Below are 18,699 nucleotides of genomic sequence, written 5' to 3'. Positions count from 1 at the left end.
ATGTTGGACCTTTTCAAACCTCACACGCATTTCGCCTTATTTCTTGCTTGATGCTTTTCTATTTGTGCTGTGGTCGTTGTTGTTGTTGTTGTTGTTGTTGTGTGTGTGTGAGTGTGTGTGTGTTTTTGTGTGTGTGTGTGTGTGTGTGTGTGTGTGTTTGTGTGTGTGTGTGTGTGTGTGTGTTTTTCAAGACACTGCGTAGATTCTGGTGCAGAAAAAAAGGGTCTGTAAGCGTTTTTCATGTGGGATCTTTGCAAAACACAAACGCATTTCATTTCTTCCTTGATATCTTTTTCGGTGTCGTCTAAGGTTTTATTCTATCTTATTTTATTTCAATTTTATGATTGATAGAGACATAGATTCCGGTGAAAGAATACTGTTCGTAGACGTTTTTCACGTGTGCATGTGAAAACGCATGCGCACTAAATTGTTTAGTTTTGTGTGTTTTTTGCGGGTTTTTTCTGTACTCATATGTTTTCTGGATATACGACATATCGTTAATTCTGGTAAGGGGAAATGTTCACCTACCTCAGAACATCGCGTGGCATTTCCTTTCTTCCCTGATTTGTTCTTCTCCTGTCTGTCGTCTTTATTAATGGTTGTAAAACACGTTTTAGATCCCGGCAAAAAGACAAATGTCCATGTTAGTCAATGTCAGTACGTAGTTGGCACTGATTGTGATATATTCCTGCGCAAAGACGGAAGGGCTTGAGTCAACTCATCCATCCTGATTACTCTCATTATTTTTTAACCTCAGTTGCATGCAGGTTGCTACTATGTCACGATCGGGTGACAGAGACCAAGAAAGTGTCACTCAGTGGAGTGCCTGTTCTTGGTCGATAATGATAGAAAGCGCCTGTGCGTGATATTGGACACAGCAGAGTTTGCTGACAGTGCTCAACGAGCACGGATGTTTTGAAACGCACGAGCTTCACAGTGCGGGTTTCTGCTATCATAGGGCTGACGGTTTTTCGCTGACAGCGCACACGGGATTTTCAGGGATTGAGTTTCTCGTGTCTTTTTTCTGCTTGGGGAGGCAGAATTGTGTATAGCTGGACTGGTTTTGTGACAAGGTCAGTCACGTGTTATTTGGCTAGGTTGTCTGACAGAGACACGAGTACGGGACACTTGACACCCAGCGGCAGAAGAGGAAGGATCTAATACAGTTTCTAGAGTATGATGGTTTTTCACCGAGTATTATATTCGGCACTCTAGGGGAACTTCCACGAGTTATTTCTTCTCTCTGCCACGTATTTTGCTGAGGACAAGTCGTCAATTTTCCTTCGTCGGCGATGGCTTTCGCATAAGGATTCGACAAGGGGTTCTGGACGGTTTTGGTCACTGTTGACGAACAGAGGCTGGTCCAGGGAGGAAGCGGACTTTGCTTCCATTGAGAGTACAATCATAGGCTTTTGAGGTAATAAATCATTATTTAACGCTGTTGATGAGTCTGTGTTGTGGAATGAAATACTCTCTGTTGTTCTTTCCAGGTTAGCGCATAATTTACTCTCTGTGACGCTAAAATACTAATCTGTATATGGTTTTTGCAGATAGGGAGAGAAGGACGGAAAATGACTGTTTTGTTGTTGTAAAAAGTCCGTTTTGTGCAGGCCCACGTGCTCGATGAGATATTTAAAGATAACATGTTTTAAGGTGGTGGGTGAGGGGTAGCTGACATGTTTAGTGCACCGATGCTTTCTGTTTGCAGCCTTCGCTTCGTTCGATCCGATTCGTTCGTTTCGTGTTCCTGTAACATCTGCACGGCTGACTCTGGCGGGAACTGTTGAGGCTACGCTAACCAGGAGACCGGCTAACCAGCGGACCGGCTAACCAGCGAACCGGCTAACCAGCGGACCGGCTAACCAGCGAACCGACTAACCAGCATACCGGCTAAGCAGCAGCAGCAGAGATAAAGCTAAGTGCACCATGTCGTACGCACCCGTTGACCACCGTTGTCTTTTCGTATCTATGATTTCATTGGAGTAGTGACAACGTGGGGTGTGTGACACCTGCACGAACTAGAGCTTTTCGAACAGAACATTCTCATTTGACTGTATTTACACGGGTTCAGCGTGTTACTATAATTTTCTACATACTACTGGCATTTTGTCAGTGAACACTGGTTTTTTTACGTGTTGAGAACGTAAAAGGAACATATTTTGAGTGAAGGCTCGAGGGAGGTGGAGAGTTTATACATAAACAGGCGTCTGAAACTTATACTTTTGTTGACTCTATTTAATTGTATGCCTGCGAGAGTGGGTCGTGGTGTGGTTAGTTAATTAGTAGTAATTAACCGGTTCATAATCACCTTGAGTGATATATTGAAACGTGACATACTACCCTTCTTATTTGCCTTTTATCCTTTTTTTATTTTTCCTTTCTTTTTTATTCTTCCGGCTGGGAGCATCCTTCTTCATAGGTCTTTTTTTTTCTTTTATCAATTAAATTCTTACATTTTTAAATCAACAGCCTAAATGACGGGTTGAAAAAAACACCAATGATTACTCTCATTATGTTTCTGGTTCACAGACCAGAGGACTTCTGCCAACAGATAAATCACACACATTGTTCTACGACTGCTGGGTTGAGTCGCGTCTTGTGTGTTGATTTATCTTCAGAGCCAAAAACAAATGAAAACTTCCGCATTTCGGGCCCTATTTGTGCTAATTCTAAGTGACGGAGTTCTCTTTATTGGGTTACCGTTATTCTTGTTGTTGTCACGTCCAAGAAACGTTTCTCTGGTTATCTCTCTGTTTCACCATTTCCTAGGAAAGTAGAGGATTCGTTTTGCGTATCGTTATAATATTTCTAATGTTGTAGTATCCGAAGCTTCTTATGTATTCATATTCGTCATGTTCTCTTTCGTACATTATTGACAATACTACAGACAATAATAACAGTTCTGTTTTGTATGAAACATATCTTATTATAGGCCTACATGCGTGAATTTGCTGTTTTTGTAAAATTGTTCATTTGCGTGTTATCACTTTAGAGGATTGCAAGGCGCTTGATATTAGTACGATTTGCGTAATATGTAAATACGCTTATGATGACGATGAAGATGATGATGAAGATGATGATGATGATGATGATGATAGTGATGACGATGATGAGGATGCTGATGATTGTGCTGCTGCTGCTGCTACTGCTGCTGCTGATAAAGACGACGACGTCGACGATGATAATGATGATGATGATGATGATGATGATGATGATGATGTTGATGATGATGATGATGATGATGATGATCAGATTAGTAAAATCTTTTTTTTTGATGTGAAGCGAGATATCTTCACTTAGTCCGTCATCTTACCTCCAGGATCTCTCTTACACCACTCCCATCCCCCCGCCCCTCCCCCCCCCCCCCCCCCCACACTCGACCCCCTCCTCCTGCCTCCTTCTTTTCCTTCTCCTCCGCTGAAAATAAAGCATTTTCTTCACCGTGGTAACGTCCAAGTACGCGAAGAACAGCAGAGAATTACCCACCCTTCATAAATAACCCAAGGGAGGCAAGTGGGTGTCACGTGTAGCAGAACTAGGCGAGGTTATGGTTCTTGGTGTCAAGATCAGATAAGTTTAATGGGGACAGCCATGATGACGTGAAACACTCTGAGAAACAAATGTTTCTTGTGTTTTTATTGCTTCTCATAAACGCTGTCTTAATTAATGTCCTTCTGCAAGATCACGCGGACGGAGCACGAATTGTTGCGAAGATGTTAAGGACATTTTAGCTGTGCAGAATACGGAGCGCTGTGGACTTTTCAATTATGCAAAACTATGTGCCTGTTATGCCGAGGCAGATTTAGCATTAGTGAACACAAAGTTGGGCTTTTAAAGACGTTATTTTGACAGAGAGAAAGAAAAACGGATTCAGTGTGCGCGAGTTATGCCACTCAGGGGACATGCACTGAACTGTAATTCACCCGCACACGCCAACATTTACTCGCAAATGAAGATCAAATTAAATTAATGTAGAAAGAAGAACACCCTTATCTTTAGCCTCACTGTCCCGATTAATTTCATTGGCCTATTTTTTTCCAATGTTGGCAAACGTCTTGCAGATGTGACAAGTTTGATTTCCTGAAATCAGACCTGTAATCAATACGTAGTTGAATGCGTACGAGTTCTTGCCAGTGATAGCGGACCGTTTTCTGGCCACGAGTACGCTTCTTCATGAAAGGAGTTTGACCTAGATATTGACATTTCTGGACGTGTGTATGTGTGTGTGTGTGTGAGTGTGTGTGTGAATGTGTGTGTGTGTATGTATGTGTGTGTGTGTGTGTGTGTATGTGTGTGTTTGTGTGTGTGCGCGCGCGTGTGTGCGTGTGTGGGTACATTCGTTCCATGCGTGAATGCGTGCGTGCGTGCGTGTTTGGGGGCTGGTGCGTGCGCGCGTATGTGTGGGTGCGCATGCGTGGCTGTCTGTACGCGTGTCAGTGTACGTGTGCGTGTGTAAGTGCGTACAGATCTGTGTGAGCGTGCTTCTCCTGATGGCCAATGAAAGATTACATGTATCAAAGCCGATTTGAAAGAACATGGGTGGCTCAGAAAGAAATACAAACACGCCGACCTCATGGTGTCCCGAATGATGCGCCCGTGACGTGACGTGTCTCGTTTGAGCAACAGCATTGATCCGAAAGCCTAATGTTTGTCCCTTTCCGAGTTTCCGGGCGATTCTCCATGCATGAAAACCTACTACTGTGACGTTTAACGAAGAAATACCCAGTGTGGTAGACGCAGAGCCCGAAAATCGGTGATGCGTCCCGTCTACATGACCCGATTTTTCTGTGATGTGCCGGTTCCGCTTTCGATGCGGTTGAGCATTGACCTGTTCATTTGCTTGAAAATCAACATTTCTTTTTGTCACTTTCTATCATTTGATCATTCAGCCTTGAAACTAACCCGACAATCTCTCGATGTGAAAATATAAACCAAATCTGTTCTGCTTGTCGTCACGCTCATAAGAAACATTTCTAACTCAGTGTTTGGCTTTTCTGCAGTCAGACTACAGGGGAAGCTACTCAGTGGAAGGGTACAACAACAACAACAACAACAACAACAACAACAACAACAACAACAACAACAACAACAACAACAACAACAACAACAACAACGATCTTACTCGTGTTGTCGTAAGTCGCCTGGTGACGCTGCAGGAATTTGACGTCACAATCTCTGACGTAGTTGTCGCATCAACAGGCATAGCAGAGAAGACTTGGTCATTCGCCCCCTTTGTAGTCCAGAACAGGAAACCTTGTGATGACGTCATACCCTCACACGTTATTGTGGTCTCTTCAGTTGCAATGACGTCAAGGGGTAGAGTGACATTTGGCTTGATGTGTGACGCTAGGTGTTCAAGAAAATATTGTTGGGAGTTACTCCAAATAAGAGGGAACTTTTTAAAAAGAAAAGCAATATCCATTTAGAGTCGAAATGCTGCATAAGGTTGTTGTTTTGTATTTGCAAAGCAAATGTAATTCACACCAGCAGGCGTTAAAAGAACACACATAAGACCAAACAACAACAACAACAACAACAACAACAACAACAACAACAACAACAACAACAACAACAACAACAACAACAACCACAATGAATACATTTCTGTTCCTGCTGAAAATGTATATAAAATAACGACTCATGAGTGACTAAAACAGTATTTTCAGAAATTAAGTGTGTGTGTGTGTGTGTGTGTGTGTGTGCGGGGGGGGGGGGTGCGTGTGTGTGCGCGTGTGTGTGTGTGTGTGTGTGTGTGTGTGTGTCGTGTCAGTGTGTGTGTGTGTGTGTGTGTTCATTTGCATAAAGGATACTTTGTGTGCTGTCTCGTTGGTATCTACAGACAGGCAGCAAAAGTTAAGATCGTATACAAATAGGACGCTAGATTTTTACCCAGGATTATAATGATTTTTTTTTACAGATGGTTTACTGGTTGTTGATTTTGTTATTTTGGTTGCCTGGGTAACATTTCTGGCGTTCACAGGGAATAATAGTTTGAAGATCGCAAAAAGCTCTTACTTATAATATGGACCACTTTTTGTTTCATGCTGATAACTAGCTTGTTTTTTTGCGAATAAGTTTCAATTTGTGTTTGGTAGTCCTTCTCGTTTAGGGTAACCGTTAGCCCTAATTAGAGTGAAATAGCTTTGATAGACATTCAGCAAAAATTAAATACAGAAAAATTCATAAATGGTTCATATTAGGAGCCTGGGCGCCTAATATGGACCAGTTAAGCGGCCTTCACGAATCACTGTAAAAAGCCCCCTATACTTCAAAATAACATGATACAACTTAGTGTACAAGTCAGACTAATTAAAATATGCTTTAGATTTATCTGTTTCGGGTTGATGAGAGCATTATTTGAAGCACATCAGGAAACTAAAGAAGCTTATCAAAAACAGAGTGAAAATAAGTGAAATTATCAACTTCCACGAAAAGAAGACTTCTTTTAATATTTCTTTTAAATCTCGAGGGCTAGTTATTATTTCCAGCAAGCTTCTTAATGAAATGATGAAAATAGCCTTTAGCTTTTATTTTCTTCGATTTGTTGAAGGTGGTCCATATTAGGGGACTCGCACATACTTTGAGATTTTGCTATTATTTTTTGTTTGCAGAAGAAAGTCGGGATCAACACTGCAAAAATGTAACAAATACGGTCTTAGCTGTCATATATAGCAATTTTTGTGTGATAAAAGCTTTGGCTGTGGACAGAAACGAGTCCGTTTTTGGCGGAAAATTTAGAGTGAACGCTACCAAAAGAGAAAACATGTCGCGTAAGACGAAATTACTACATTATTTTAGTCAAGCTGTGGAACTCACAGAATGAAACTGAACGCACTGCATTTTTTCACAATGACCGTAGTCCGCCGCTCGTGCAAAACGCAGTGAAAGTGACGAGCTTGTTTAGCGCGTTAGTGGTTTCGCTGTGCTGCATAGTACGTTTTTCTGTACCTCTCTTCGTTTTAAATTTTTGAGCGTGTTTTTAATCCAATCATATCATATCTATATGTTTTTGGAATCAGGAACCGACAAGGAATACGATGATTTTGGAAATTTAATTTTGATCATAATTGTTATATTTTTAATTTTGAAAGCTTGTTTTTAATCCGAATATAACATAATATTTAAATGTTTTTGGAATCAGAAATTGATGAAAAATAAGATGAACGTAAATTTGGATCGTTTTATAAAAAAATTTTTTTAATGACAATTTTCAGATATTAATGACCAAAGTCATTAATTAATTTTTAAGCCACCAAGCTGAAATGCAATACCGAAGTCCGGCCTTCGTCGAAGATTGCTTTACAAAAATTTCAATCAATTTGATTGAAAAATGAGGCTGTGACAGTGCCGCCTCAACTTTCACAAAAAGCTGGATATGACGTCATCAAAGACATTTATCGAAAAAATGAAAAAAAACACTATTGGGATATCATACCCAGGAACTCTCATGTAAAATTTCATAAAGATCGGTCCAGTAGTTTACTCTGAATCGCTCTACACAGACAGACAGACAGACAGACAGACAGACAGACAGACACATACACACATACACACACACACACACACACACACACGGCCATCCCCCACACCCACACATACAGCCACCCCCACCCCCCAGCCCCCCCCCCCACACACACACACACAATCTACTCACCTTCAGGCCCAACGTTCAGCTGAGCCACCTTGGAACGTTCCATGCAGGAGTAGACTCCGACGTCACTGCACGCAGCTTTCAAGATCCGCAACGTCAACATGGTCCTGCCGCCCGCTTGGGTTACAAGCGCTTCCGACCCCGTGGGATTAGTCACCGAAGGGGGCGCGGATTCCGTGAACGCGGCCATGATGACTGGAACTCGATTGACATAACTCGCAAAGAAGACGTACACGGCCGGAGGGTTGAGCGAGGGGTATACACAGACGATGTCAAGAGGTGAATCTTTGACAAATGTCACTTGCTCCATCGTCAACTCTGGGGGAAACAAATCAAACAGCTTCATTTCTGAAGAAAAATCGTTCGGGTTTGTCTGGATGTTGATATTTTTGGGATCTAACAGTCATAAACAGTGTCCCAGCCTAGCTATCTCTGTCGACAGTCCGGCATGTAATTATGCCCCTTGAACATGAAAATAGAGTTCATCGAAGGAGTCGATAATTATTCAAAGTCAACATTTTTAGTTTTTATTACGATTTTTCCTCATATTCAACCCAACTGCCATTATTCTCTACGTCTGTAAAGTTTACTACCTTGCAACAACTTCCTTGAATTTGAGACACTGTTCTACAGAATGTTTCCGAAAATCACCACCCTTAACACAGCCATTTCAAATGTGAACAGCAGGGCGCCCCAACACTTATTTTACGGTATTCCGGAGGCGTGGTCATATAATTACAACCCCCAACAGTCTTCCCCCCCCCCCCCCCCCGGTTAAACACATTTAAATTAGCTTCAACTATCTTAAAGAAACAATCCTCCCCGTGACAACAGATGAGCTGACTATCTCCTCTCTGCCCAGGCTTATGCATGGGGTAGGACCGCCCTGGACTTGTACCCTTACCATAAATCAACACCCAACTGCTTCCTCGGAGGTTACGAATGTTTGGAGGAATTAAGTTTGCAGATTTGACACCAGTGCCAGTTAAAAAATTAATTCATTTTAAATTCTCACTCCAAAACAGAAGGCACCCAAGTGGGTGTTGATTCTCACTCCAAACAGAAGGCACCCAAGTGGGTGTTGATTCTCACTCCAAACAGAAGGCACCCAAGTGGGTGTTGATTCTCACTCCAAACAGAAGGCACCCAAGTGGGTGTTGATTCTCACTCCAAACAGAAGGCACCCAAGTGGGTGTTGATTCTCACTCCAAACAGAAGGCACCCAAGTGGGTGTTGATTCTCACTCCAAACAGAAGGCACCCAAGTGGGTGTTGATTCTCACTCCAAACAGAAGGCACCCAAGTGGGTGTTGATTCTCACTCCAAACAGAAGGCACCCAAGTGGGTGTTGATTCTCACTCCAAACAGAAGGCACCCAAGTGGGTGTTGATTCTCACTCCAAACAGAAGGCACCCAAGTGGGTGTTGATTCTCACTCCAAACAGAAGGCACCCAAGTGGGTGTTGATTCTCACTCCAAACAGAAGGCACCCAAGTGGGTGTTGATTCTCACTCCAAACAGAAGGCACCCAAGTGGGTGTTGATTCTCACTCCAAACAGAAGGCACCCAAGTGGGTGTTGATTCTCACTCCAAACAGAAGGCACCCAAGTGGGTGTTGATTCTCACTCCAAACAGAAGGCACCCAAGTGGGTGTTGATTCTCACTCCAAACAGAAGGCACCCAAGTGGGTGTTGATTCTCACTCCAAACAGAAGGCACCCAAGTGGGTGTTGATTCTCACTCCAAACAGAAGGCACCCAAGTGGGTGTTGATTCTCACTCCAAACAGAAGGCACCCAAGTGGGTGTTGATTCTCACTCCAAACAGAAGGCACCCAAGTGGGTGTTGATTCTCACTCCAAACAGAAGGCACCCAAGTGGGTGTTGATTCTCACTCCAAACAGAAGGCACCCAAGTGGGTGTTGATTCTCACTCCAAACAGAAGGCACCCAAGTGGGTGTTGAATGTTGGTATGTGACCAAGTAGAAAGATGGTCTCATTCCATGTAAAAGGCTGGCCTAATTTAAGACGGTGAGCCGGATACCCTACTCAAACTCAGGTCTCCTCTAGCCGCCGACAACCAGCTGCATGTCTGCATTTACTAATCTCCCCTCGCCTCCCCTCTCCCCTCCCTTGCCCCCCCCCCCTCCCCACCCCCTACCCCCCTGCGCTCTGCTCTTTTTTACATTACAATCTTTTTTATTTCCTTGTTTCATATACAAAGCCGGGTTTCCTCGTCTCACATGCCCCTAATGGATTTGCCGTGAGTGTGTACAACTTAAACCGACATTGTCCTGTTCACGTGGTGAGTACATGTATTGTGCCTTTAACTGTGCTAAAATAATCACTTTAAGGCGAACGCAAGATAAATGGAGACGCGAACATGATAAACTCGTAAAGAAATAAACGTGAACTTCATGCTTTCATACCATCAAGAACTGGAGTCGTTGTTTCTGGTGCGCTTGTTGGTGACGTGGTTGGTGACGTGGTGGGTGACGTGGTTGGTGACGTGGTTGCTGACGTCGTGGGTGACGTGGTTGTTGAGGTTGTTGGTGACATCGTGGGTGACGTTGTTGGTGACGAGGTTGGTGACGTGGTTGGAGACGTGGTTAGAGAAGTGGTGGCTGACGTGGTTGGTGACGTGGTTGCTAACGTCGTGGGTGACGTGGTTGGAGAAGTAGTGGGTGACGTGGTGGGTGACGTGGTTGTTGACGTGGTGGGTGACGTGGTTGTTGACGTCGTGGGTGACGTGGTTGGTGACGTGGTGGGTGACGTGGTTGGTGACGTGGTTGCTGACGTCGTGGGTGACGTGGTTGTTGAGGTTGTTGGTGACATCGTGGGTGACGTTGTTGGTAACGTGGTAGGTGACGTGGTTGGGGACATGGTTGGATAAGTAGTTGGTGACGTGGTTGGTGACGTGGTTGGAGACGTGGTTGGTGACGTGGTTGGTGACGTCGTGGGTGACGTGGTAGGTGACGTGGTTGGTGACGTCGGGGGTGACGTGGTTGGTGACGTGGTTGGTGACGTGGTGGGTGACGTGGTGGGTGACGTGGTTGGTGACGTGGTTGGTGACGTGGTGGGTGACGTGGTTGGTGACGTGGTTGGTGACGTGGTTGGTGACGTGGTTAGTGGCGTGGTTGGTGACGAGGTTGGTGACGAGGTTTGTGAGGTTATTGGTGACGTCGTGGGTGACGTTGTTGGTGACGTGGTTGGTGACGTGGTTGGTGAGGTGGTTGGTGAGGTTGTTAGTGATGTGGTTGGAGACATGGTTGGAGAAGTAGTGGGTGACGTGGTTGGTGACGTGGTTGGTGATGTGGTTGGAGACGTTGTTCGAGAAGTAGTGGGTGACGTGGTTGGTGGCGTAGTTGGTGACGTGGTTGGATACGTAGTGGGTGACGTGGTTGGTGACGTGGTTGATGATGTCGTGGGTGATGTGGTAGGTGATGTCGTGGTTGATGTGGTTGGTGACGTTGTTGGAGAAGTAGTGGGTGACGTGGTTGGTGACGTTGTTGGAGAAGTAGTGGGTGACGTGGTTGTTGACGTGGCTGGGGATGTCGTGAGTGATGTGGTTGGTGATGTCGTGGGTGATGTGGTTGGTGACGTTGTTCGAGAAGTAGTGGGTGACGTGGTTGGTGATGTCGTGGGTGACGTGGTTGGTGATGTCGTGGGTGACGTGGTTGGTGACGTGGTTGGGGATGTCGTGAGTGATGTGGTTGGTGACGTTGTTGGAGAAGTAGTGGGTGACGTGGTTGGTGATGTCGTGGGTGACGTGGTTGGTGATGTCGTGGGTGACGTGGTTGGTGACGTGGTTGGTGAAGTGGTTTGTGAAGTAGTAGGTGACGTGGTTGATGACGTGGTTGGTGAAGTGGTTGGTGACGTAGTAGGTGACGTGGTTGAAGACGTAGTAGGAGACATGGTTGGTGACGTGGTTGGTGTCGTGGTTTGTGACATAGTTGATGACGTGATTGGTGACGTAGTAGGTGACGTGGTTGGTGTCGTGGTTTGTGACATAGTTGATGACGTGATTGGTGACGTAGTAGGTGACGTGGTTGGTGACGTAGTTTGTGAAGTAGTAGGCGACGTGGTTGGGGACGTGGTTGGGGACGGGGTTTGGGACGTGGTTTGCGACGTGGTTGGTGATGTAGGTGACGTGTTGGGTAACGTAGTTGGTGACGTGGTTGGTGACGGAGTAGGTGACGTTGTTGGTGACGTAGTTGGTGAAGTGGTTGGTGACGTAGCAATTGACGTGGTTGGTGACGTGGTTAGTGACGTCTCTATTACTGATCGTGTGGGTGATACTTCTGTATGTCTCTCTTGTGTCTGTGCAATCGGTGTTGTCACAGAAACTCTTGCCGTTGATGTTGATGCTGACTGGGTGACACCACTTTGCTTGATGGCGTCAGCTTCTGTGTGGAAAGAGATGAACATTGTAAGCGGTGATGGTTTTATTTGTATTTCCTTTTCATTAGATTGAATTGCTTGGTGATAGCTGTGGTGATAGCTGTGGTGATAGCTGTGGTGATAGCTGTGGTGATAACTGTGGTGCGACATGTTCAACAAAGAAACACACAACAAAGAGACAAACACAGATAAACTCATACATTGATAAGTTCATAAAAAAGAAAACATGGATAGACAAATTAAGAAAATAATCAATTGGATTACAAAACAAAACAAAAAAGAATAACAAGTGATCTCAGCAGTTCTACGTTGCCTTCAACACACCGCATGGATACACTCTCTCCGTCTGATACCTTTCAACAGCTTTGTTCAAGTTGGGACCAGTTTTGTTTTATTGCCAGTTCTTCATTACCTGATAATGTTCAAGAATACAGTCCAACATTCCAGGGAGTTCCGCGCACAGACAAAGGGTCATAAGGTCATAAGGTACTATAACAGGTCTGCGCATAAATTGACTTGGGAGATCAGAAAAATCTCCACCCTTAAACCACCAGGCGCGGCTGGGATTCGAGTTCTGAACCTTCACATAAAAGGCCGACGGTTTAGCCATTAGACCACTGCGCGCGTCAAAACTGAGTTACAATATTTGAGGGAGAAAAACAAACAAAAACCCCGATAGTTTTAACTCTCAATGTTCATTCATTCCGTAAAACTGTTTTTCATGTTTTCAAGGGACGTAACTTCTTCGCAAATTGTTGACAGGGAGAGTTATTTTGGGCCACTGCTCTTGACTTTTACCAGCTACCTTGACTTTGGGACACTATTCTTGAACATTACCAGTTCTAAAGTCTCTCTTACCTTGGGAATTGTCCACCACTGAATGCAAAACTCCTGCAGTAACAGCAGCCAGAACAACAAGACTCGCCACACAGACAAGCACGATTATACAGGCATTTCGTTTGCGTTTGAACTTCTGCCATTTGCTACCAGAGTCCGGGTACAAAGTCGAGGGGGTAACGTCATTTCCGGTCCTCACAGGAACCGTCGGTAGGGTGCGATCTTGGTAGCGGAAGTCGACGTCATAAGGTGAAGGCGCTGACCTATGGGTGTCATTGTAACTTTGCTGACTGTCGGTCATTGGGGGAATCTGGAGAGATAAAGTCTTGCGTTTGAAATGTTGGCTTACAATAATATATTATATCACAGTCGAACCTGTCTGTAAAGACCAGCAATGAGAGCGACCAAAATGGTCGTTATAGACAGATGGTCGCCATGAAAAGGTGAATTTGATACAGTCGAATCTGCCCTCGAGACCACCTCTCGAAAGTGACCACCTGCCCTCAACGACCACTGCCAAGGATCCTAGACGAGTTTTTCTTCTATTTAATGTACATTTCCATGGCGACGACCTGTCTTTGAAGACCACTGTTGGCAGGCCTCTGGTGCTCATTATTGACACTTTCCACTGTCGGTCTGTGATCCTTCGTAGTAGTCGCTGTTTTCAGGTGGTCACTTTCAAGAGGTGGTTGCAAGGGTAGCTATAGGTTCGATTGTAGGTCTGTGATCTTTCGGAGTAGTCGCTGTTTGTAGGTGGTCACTTTCAAGAGGTGGTCACAATGGTAGCTATAGGTTCGACTGAACACACTTTGATATCATCACATTGAATATGAATAAAAGAACAATAGAGCGATGTACGTGTATCTCGACGCGACGATCTGTATTCTTGTGTTCATGTTTTTGACAGGTATCCGATTTTAAAACGGTCACTTTTCCTTCCATGTTTTGTCAGTTTTGATTTGAGGTAGCACACAGTATCGTTTTGCAAAACTGCGGAGACATTGACAAACTGCGGAGACATTGACAAACTGCGGAGACATTGACAAACTGCGGAGACATTGACAAACTGCGGAGACATTGACAAACTGCTTTATAAATGTTTCTCTTGTTTTGGTTTCTTCTTTGTTTGTGCTGAACTGAAGGATTATTATGTACAAGTATGAGTTGACTGCACAATGACATTGTTTAGATCAATTTGGGGTTTAGGTTAATCAAGCGCGCGATACACAGTATACAGCTAGGCAAGTGTGTACACCTATATAACTATGACGTGTTATTACAAAAAAGTGATCATAACTCAAATAGTAAGAAAAATCCAATCGGGAGGCCACAACATTTGGAAGTCAAAATCACTGTGCAGAAATAACGCCGTAACGAAAACGGATGGGTTTCGGTCCATGTCAGGCAAATGAAAATCCTCGCCATGATTTGTGTTCACCTAGATTCTGACCTTTGGGCTGTTGGTAATGATAATTTTGAGATAGATGAAATCTGATTATGGCGAAGAAGAAGAACCCGAAGCATTTACATAAAGACATCACAAGGGACCTACTGGTGGTAAAGGTTCTTGTTATCTGATGTATCGACGTGTGTTGACACCTATTGGTGGTAAAGGTTCTTGTTATCTGATGTATCGACGTGTGTTGACACCTGCTGTTAAAATGCCCCTAAAAGGTATGGTCTGGGCGGTTTTTTTAAAATAAAAAAATAATAAAATCCAAGCAAATTTTGCATAATACTTAAGAAGAAAAGTTGTTAAGGACGAGTAGTACTATCTTCTGTTAAAATGACCTGTTTCCCCCCACCTCCCACCTTTCTGTTTTGGTTTATTCTGATTAAAATTAATATTTAGTTCTTTTTGCCTTTGTCATGCTCCTTAACTCATTGTCTCCCAGGTACGGATATATCCGTACCCACTCATATGGCTCTATCTGACCAAGTACGGACATATCCGCTCAGACTGTTAGCTTCAGTCGCTTCCTGTAACGTCCATCTAACGCCTTCATTCCAGCGTGTTGATACACAGTTACTACAATTCTGAGTAACCTGCTGCAGCACAGCTGCTGGTCTCGGCTAAGAAAAACTTGGTCAACATAGGTTGGGTAGACAGTGTTAAAGTATCTTATGATCCTAATAATTCTAAGGGATGGTTGAAAGAAAATTGAGGCTTTGTGTCTAAAATGTAGACATTGTGCCTTACACTTTTTATTCTAAAAAAAAGAGAGTCAGTCTTCATTATAGGCCTGCTCCTATTCCCACTCTCCCGTCTCCCTCCGCTTCCCTCCCCCCTCTCTTCTTAACTCACCCCCCCCCCCCTATCTTTACTTTATCTCCTCTCCATGTCACCGCGAAACGGACATTCATCTCCCACGCGGCAAGCTGGTCACCTGAGGGCACCGACTGGACACGACTGAACAACGGGCAGCGAACACTGAGATGGACTGTGCGATATTACTTCCTTACGGCGACTTTGATGTCTATCTCTGCATAGTCTCGGTTGTCTTGAAACAGTACTGTTTATCAGGTGTATATGATATGGAGTGGACATTTCCTATACAGTAAACTGAAGTTCCATTTTTGAACACTTTTTCTTTTGTAACCAGTTGTGAACAGTGTGCGAATTACTCTGTAGTTCTACTGGCAAAAAGTAGCACACATGGTAAACACTAAATAATGTTTACCATGTGTGCTACCTTTGCTAGTAGAATTATATCAAGTCTGCCCAAAATATATTAGACCCGTTTTCGTACCCCAAATTGAACATTCATTCCCGTGTCATTTCATTCAAACTTTATAAGCCATTGAAGGCCCTCCACCCTTTTCGGATCAAAGATTTCTGTTTTAGGTGTCACGTGACCGCCGCAGAAGTAAAGCTATCCCCAAAATCAGAATAGGCGCGACATGGCAACTTTTACATTGGTGAGAAAACCAAACCAATTATCTATTCAGAACAGGTTGTTTTGTTTTGCTATCTTGTGTATATCTTGTGTATCTCTTGTGTTATGTCATTTCTACTGATGCAGGTATGGACTGCATGAGCCGTAGAAAACGAAAGGTTTTTGCGTCAATGTTGAGGGGTATCATGACAAAAAGCACTGTATGACTGAATGGATTGCTTCGAAACTTCGTCGACGATTTTGAGATAAGTTCATTATCTGTATCATAAGTTCAGATCTGCTTAAATGAACACTGGGTCAACGTACTGTAAATATAACGTTATGTTTCGTTAATAATCAAACGTTACGATAATACAGTATATCATTCTTGGTTTTTTTTAATTCTGAATTTTGGAACGTTAACAACCTGCTTTTGGATTTCTACCTTTCTTAGTTTTAATTCTGGATTTTGTAACGTTAACAGTCAAACTGTCTAGTCTCCGTGTTGTTATTGGTTGCCCACAGTCTTACCCCGTTGTGACCATACATCTGGTAGAGGCGAAATTGTAGGTCTGGTTGCTCCAGCATCTCCATCCACGACGCTTTTGCCGGTCCCAGGGGGGCTTGGTAGTTGGCTGGAGGTTGCTGGCGAGGATCGCCCAGGTCGAGGTCCGCCCATTGCCCATCTACCCGGGGTGGGTGAAACGGGGGTGCAAGATGCCCGTGAAGCAGTGAGGGGGCTCTTCCTGAATCGAAGTCATCCTGGTCTGGGGGGCCTTGATGATTACTCATAGTTGTAAACGATGATTTGTCGTCTTGGTGTGTCGTCTTGGTGTGTCGTCTTGGTGTGTCGTCTTGGTGTGTCGTCTTGGTGTGTCGTCTTGGTGTGTCGTCTTGGTGAGTCGTCTTGGTGAGTCGTCTTGGTGAGTCGTCTTGGTGTGTCGTCTTGGTGTGTCGTCTTGGTGTGTCGTCTTGGTGTGTCGTCTTGGTGTGTCGTCTTGGTGTGTCGTCTTGGTGTGTCGTCTTGGTGTGTCGTCTTGGTGTGTCGTCTTGGTGTGTCGTCTTGGTGTGTCGTCTTGGTGTGTCGTCTTGGTGTGTCGTCTTGGTGTGTCGTCTTGGTGTGTCGTCTTGGTGTGTCGTCTTGGTGTGTCGTCTTGGTGTGTCGTCTTGGTGTGTCGTCTTGGTGTGTCGTCTTGGTGTGTCGTCTTGGTGTGTCGTCTTGGTGTGTCGTCTTGGTGTGTCGTCTTGGTGTGTCGTCTTGGTGTGTCGTCTTGGTGTGTCGTCTTGGTGTGTCGTCTTGGTGTGTCGTCTTGGTGTGTCGTCTTGGTGTGTCGTCTTGGTGTGTCGTCTTGGTGTGTCGTCTTGGTGTGTCGTCTTGGTGTGTCGTCTTGGTGTGTCGTCTTGGTGTGTCGTCTTGGTGTGTCGTCTTGGTGTGTCGTCTTGGTGTGTCGTCTTGGTGTGTCGTCTTGGTGTGTCGTCTTGGTGTGTCGTCTTGGTGTGTCGTCTTGGTGTGTCGTCTTGGTGTGTCGTCTTGGTGTGTCGTCTTGGTGTGTCGTCTTGGTGTGTCGTCTTGGTGTGTCGTCTTGGTGTGTCGTCTTGGTGTGTCGTCTTGGTGTGTCGTCTTGGTGTGTCGTCTTGGTGTGTCGTCTTGGTGTGTCGTCTTGGTGTGTCGTCTTGGTGTGTCGTCTTGGTGTGTCGTCTTGGTGTGTCGTCTTGGTGTGTCGTCTTGGTGTGTCGTCTTGGTGTGTCGTCTTGGTGTGTCGTCTTGGTGTGTCGTCTTGGTGTGTCGTCTTGGTGTGTCGTCTTGGTGTGTCGTCTTGGTGTGTCGTCTTGGTGTGTCGTCTTGGTGTGTCGTCTTGGTGTGTCGTCTTGGTGTGTCGTCTTGGTGTGTCGTCTTGGTGTGTCGTCTTGGTGTGTCGTCTTGGTGTGTCGTCTTGGTGTGTCGTCTTGGTGTGTCGTCTTGGTGTGTCGTCTTGGTGTGTCGTCTTGGTGTGTCGTCTTGGTGTGTCGTCTTGGTGTGTCGTCTTGGTGTGTCGTCTTGGTGTGTCGTCTTGGTGTGTCGTCTTGGTGTGTCGTCTTGGTGTGTCCACACTTGCTTTGTGATGATTGTCTGCACTTGTCCTGATGTGAACAATATGTTTGTATTGTATTTTATTACGTTTTCTTCCAAGAAATGTTTTTATTTGACAAAAAAGCAAGCTTGGGATAATGCATGATATCATTATATTTCGAGTCAATGGACCAGATTGACACACAAACAAACAAGCAAGACAACCACGCAGCCAGACTGACCAACAGACAGACCGTCAAACAGACGAACACAGATTTCAACTTCTTTGGATATTCATTGGGCGTCTGAAGGACGACGAAACTTTGTCAAAGTATTTTACCCAAGTTGATCTTCTGAATGAATGGTTCAAGTCCAGTTTCTTGCAGTTGAATGTAGGCAAAACAAAAGAAATGATTTTTGGAGGAAAGAGTGATAATTGTGGTACCCAAAAAGTGAGAATAAGCGACAAGGAAGTTGAACTTGTGGAAACCTTCAAATATCTTGGGGTTTCAATTGACAATAAGCTGACTTTTAGTGATCATGTTCATGCTGTTTATAAGAAAGCTCAGCAGCGACTTTTTCTTCTCAGGAAGCTTAAATATTTTAATGTCAATCAAAGTGTTATGGAACTTGTGTATTGCAGTTTGATTGAGAGCATACTGACTTTTAACATTGTGACATGGTATGGTACCACAAATGTTAAAAACAAAGCTAAACTCCACCGCATTGTTGCGACGGCTAGCAAGCTTGTTGGGCAACCCCAACGACAGCTGACCAGTCTCTACGAAGCTGCCATTAAGCGGAAAGCTCTCAAAATTGTCCGTGATCCGATCCATCCTCTCAACCCCTGTTTCGAAATTCTCCCTTCAGGTAAACGTTATAAGGTCCC

At 44.5% G+C, this 18,699-nt stretch overlaps 1 protein-coding gene across 1 annotated transcript in view; it reads right to left on the bottom strand.

Annotated features, from left to right (window-relative positions):
* The window catches only part of LOC138946153 (mucin-2-like), a 22,192-nt gene extending 3,709 nt beyond the window's left edge, over positions 1-18,483 (bottom strand). The window contains exons 1-6 of the mRNA XM_070317663.1: positions 18,475-18,483; positions 16,292-17,881; positions 12,906-13,194; positions 10,076-12,052; positions 7,655-7,969; positions 3,043-3,263 (exon numbers count right to left, since the gene is read on the bottom strand). Coding sequence (XP_070173764.1) covers positions 3,043-3,263; positions 7,655-7,969; positions 10,076-12,052; positions 12,906-13,194; positions 16,292-17,881; positions 18,475-18,483 — 4,401 coding nt within the window. The remainder of the gene's footprint in view (positions 1-3,042; positions 3,264-7,654; positions 7,970-10,075; positions 12,053-12,905; positions 13,195-16,291; positions 17,882-18,474) is intronic.
* Between the last annotated feature and the right edge of the window lie 216 nt (positions 18,484-18,699).

The sequence above is a fragment of the Littorina saxatilis genome, linkage group LG13 (assembly GCF_037325665.1).
Source record: "Littorina saxatilis isolate snail1 linkage group LG13, US_GU_Lsax_2.0, whole genome shotgun sequence".
NCBI lineage: Eukaryota > Metazoa > Mollusca > Gastropoda > Littorinimorpha > Littorinidae > Littorina > Littorina saxatilis.
The sequence above is the reverse complement of the archived record's forward strand: the minus strand, read 5'-3'. Positions and strand labels throughout refer to the sequence as shown.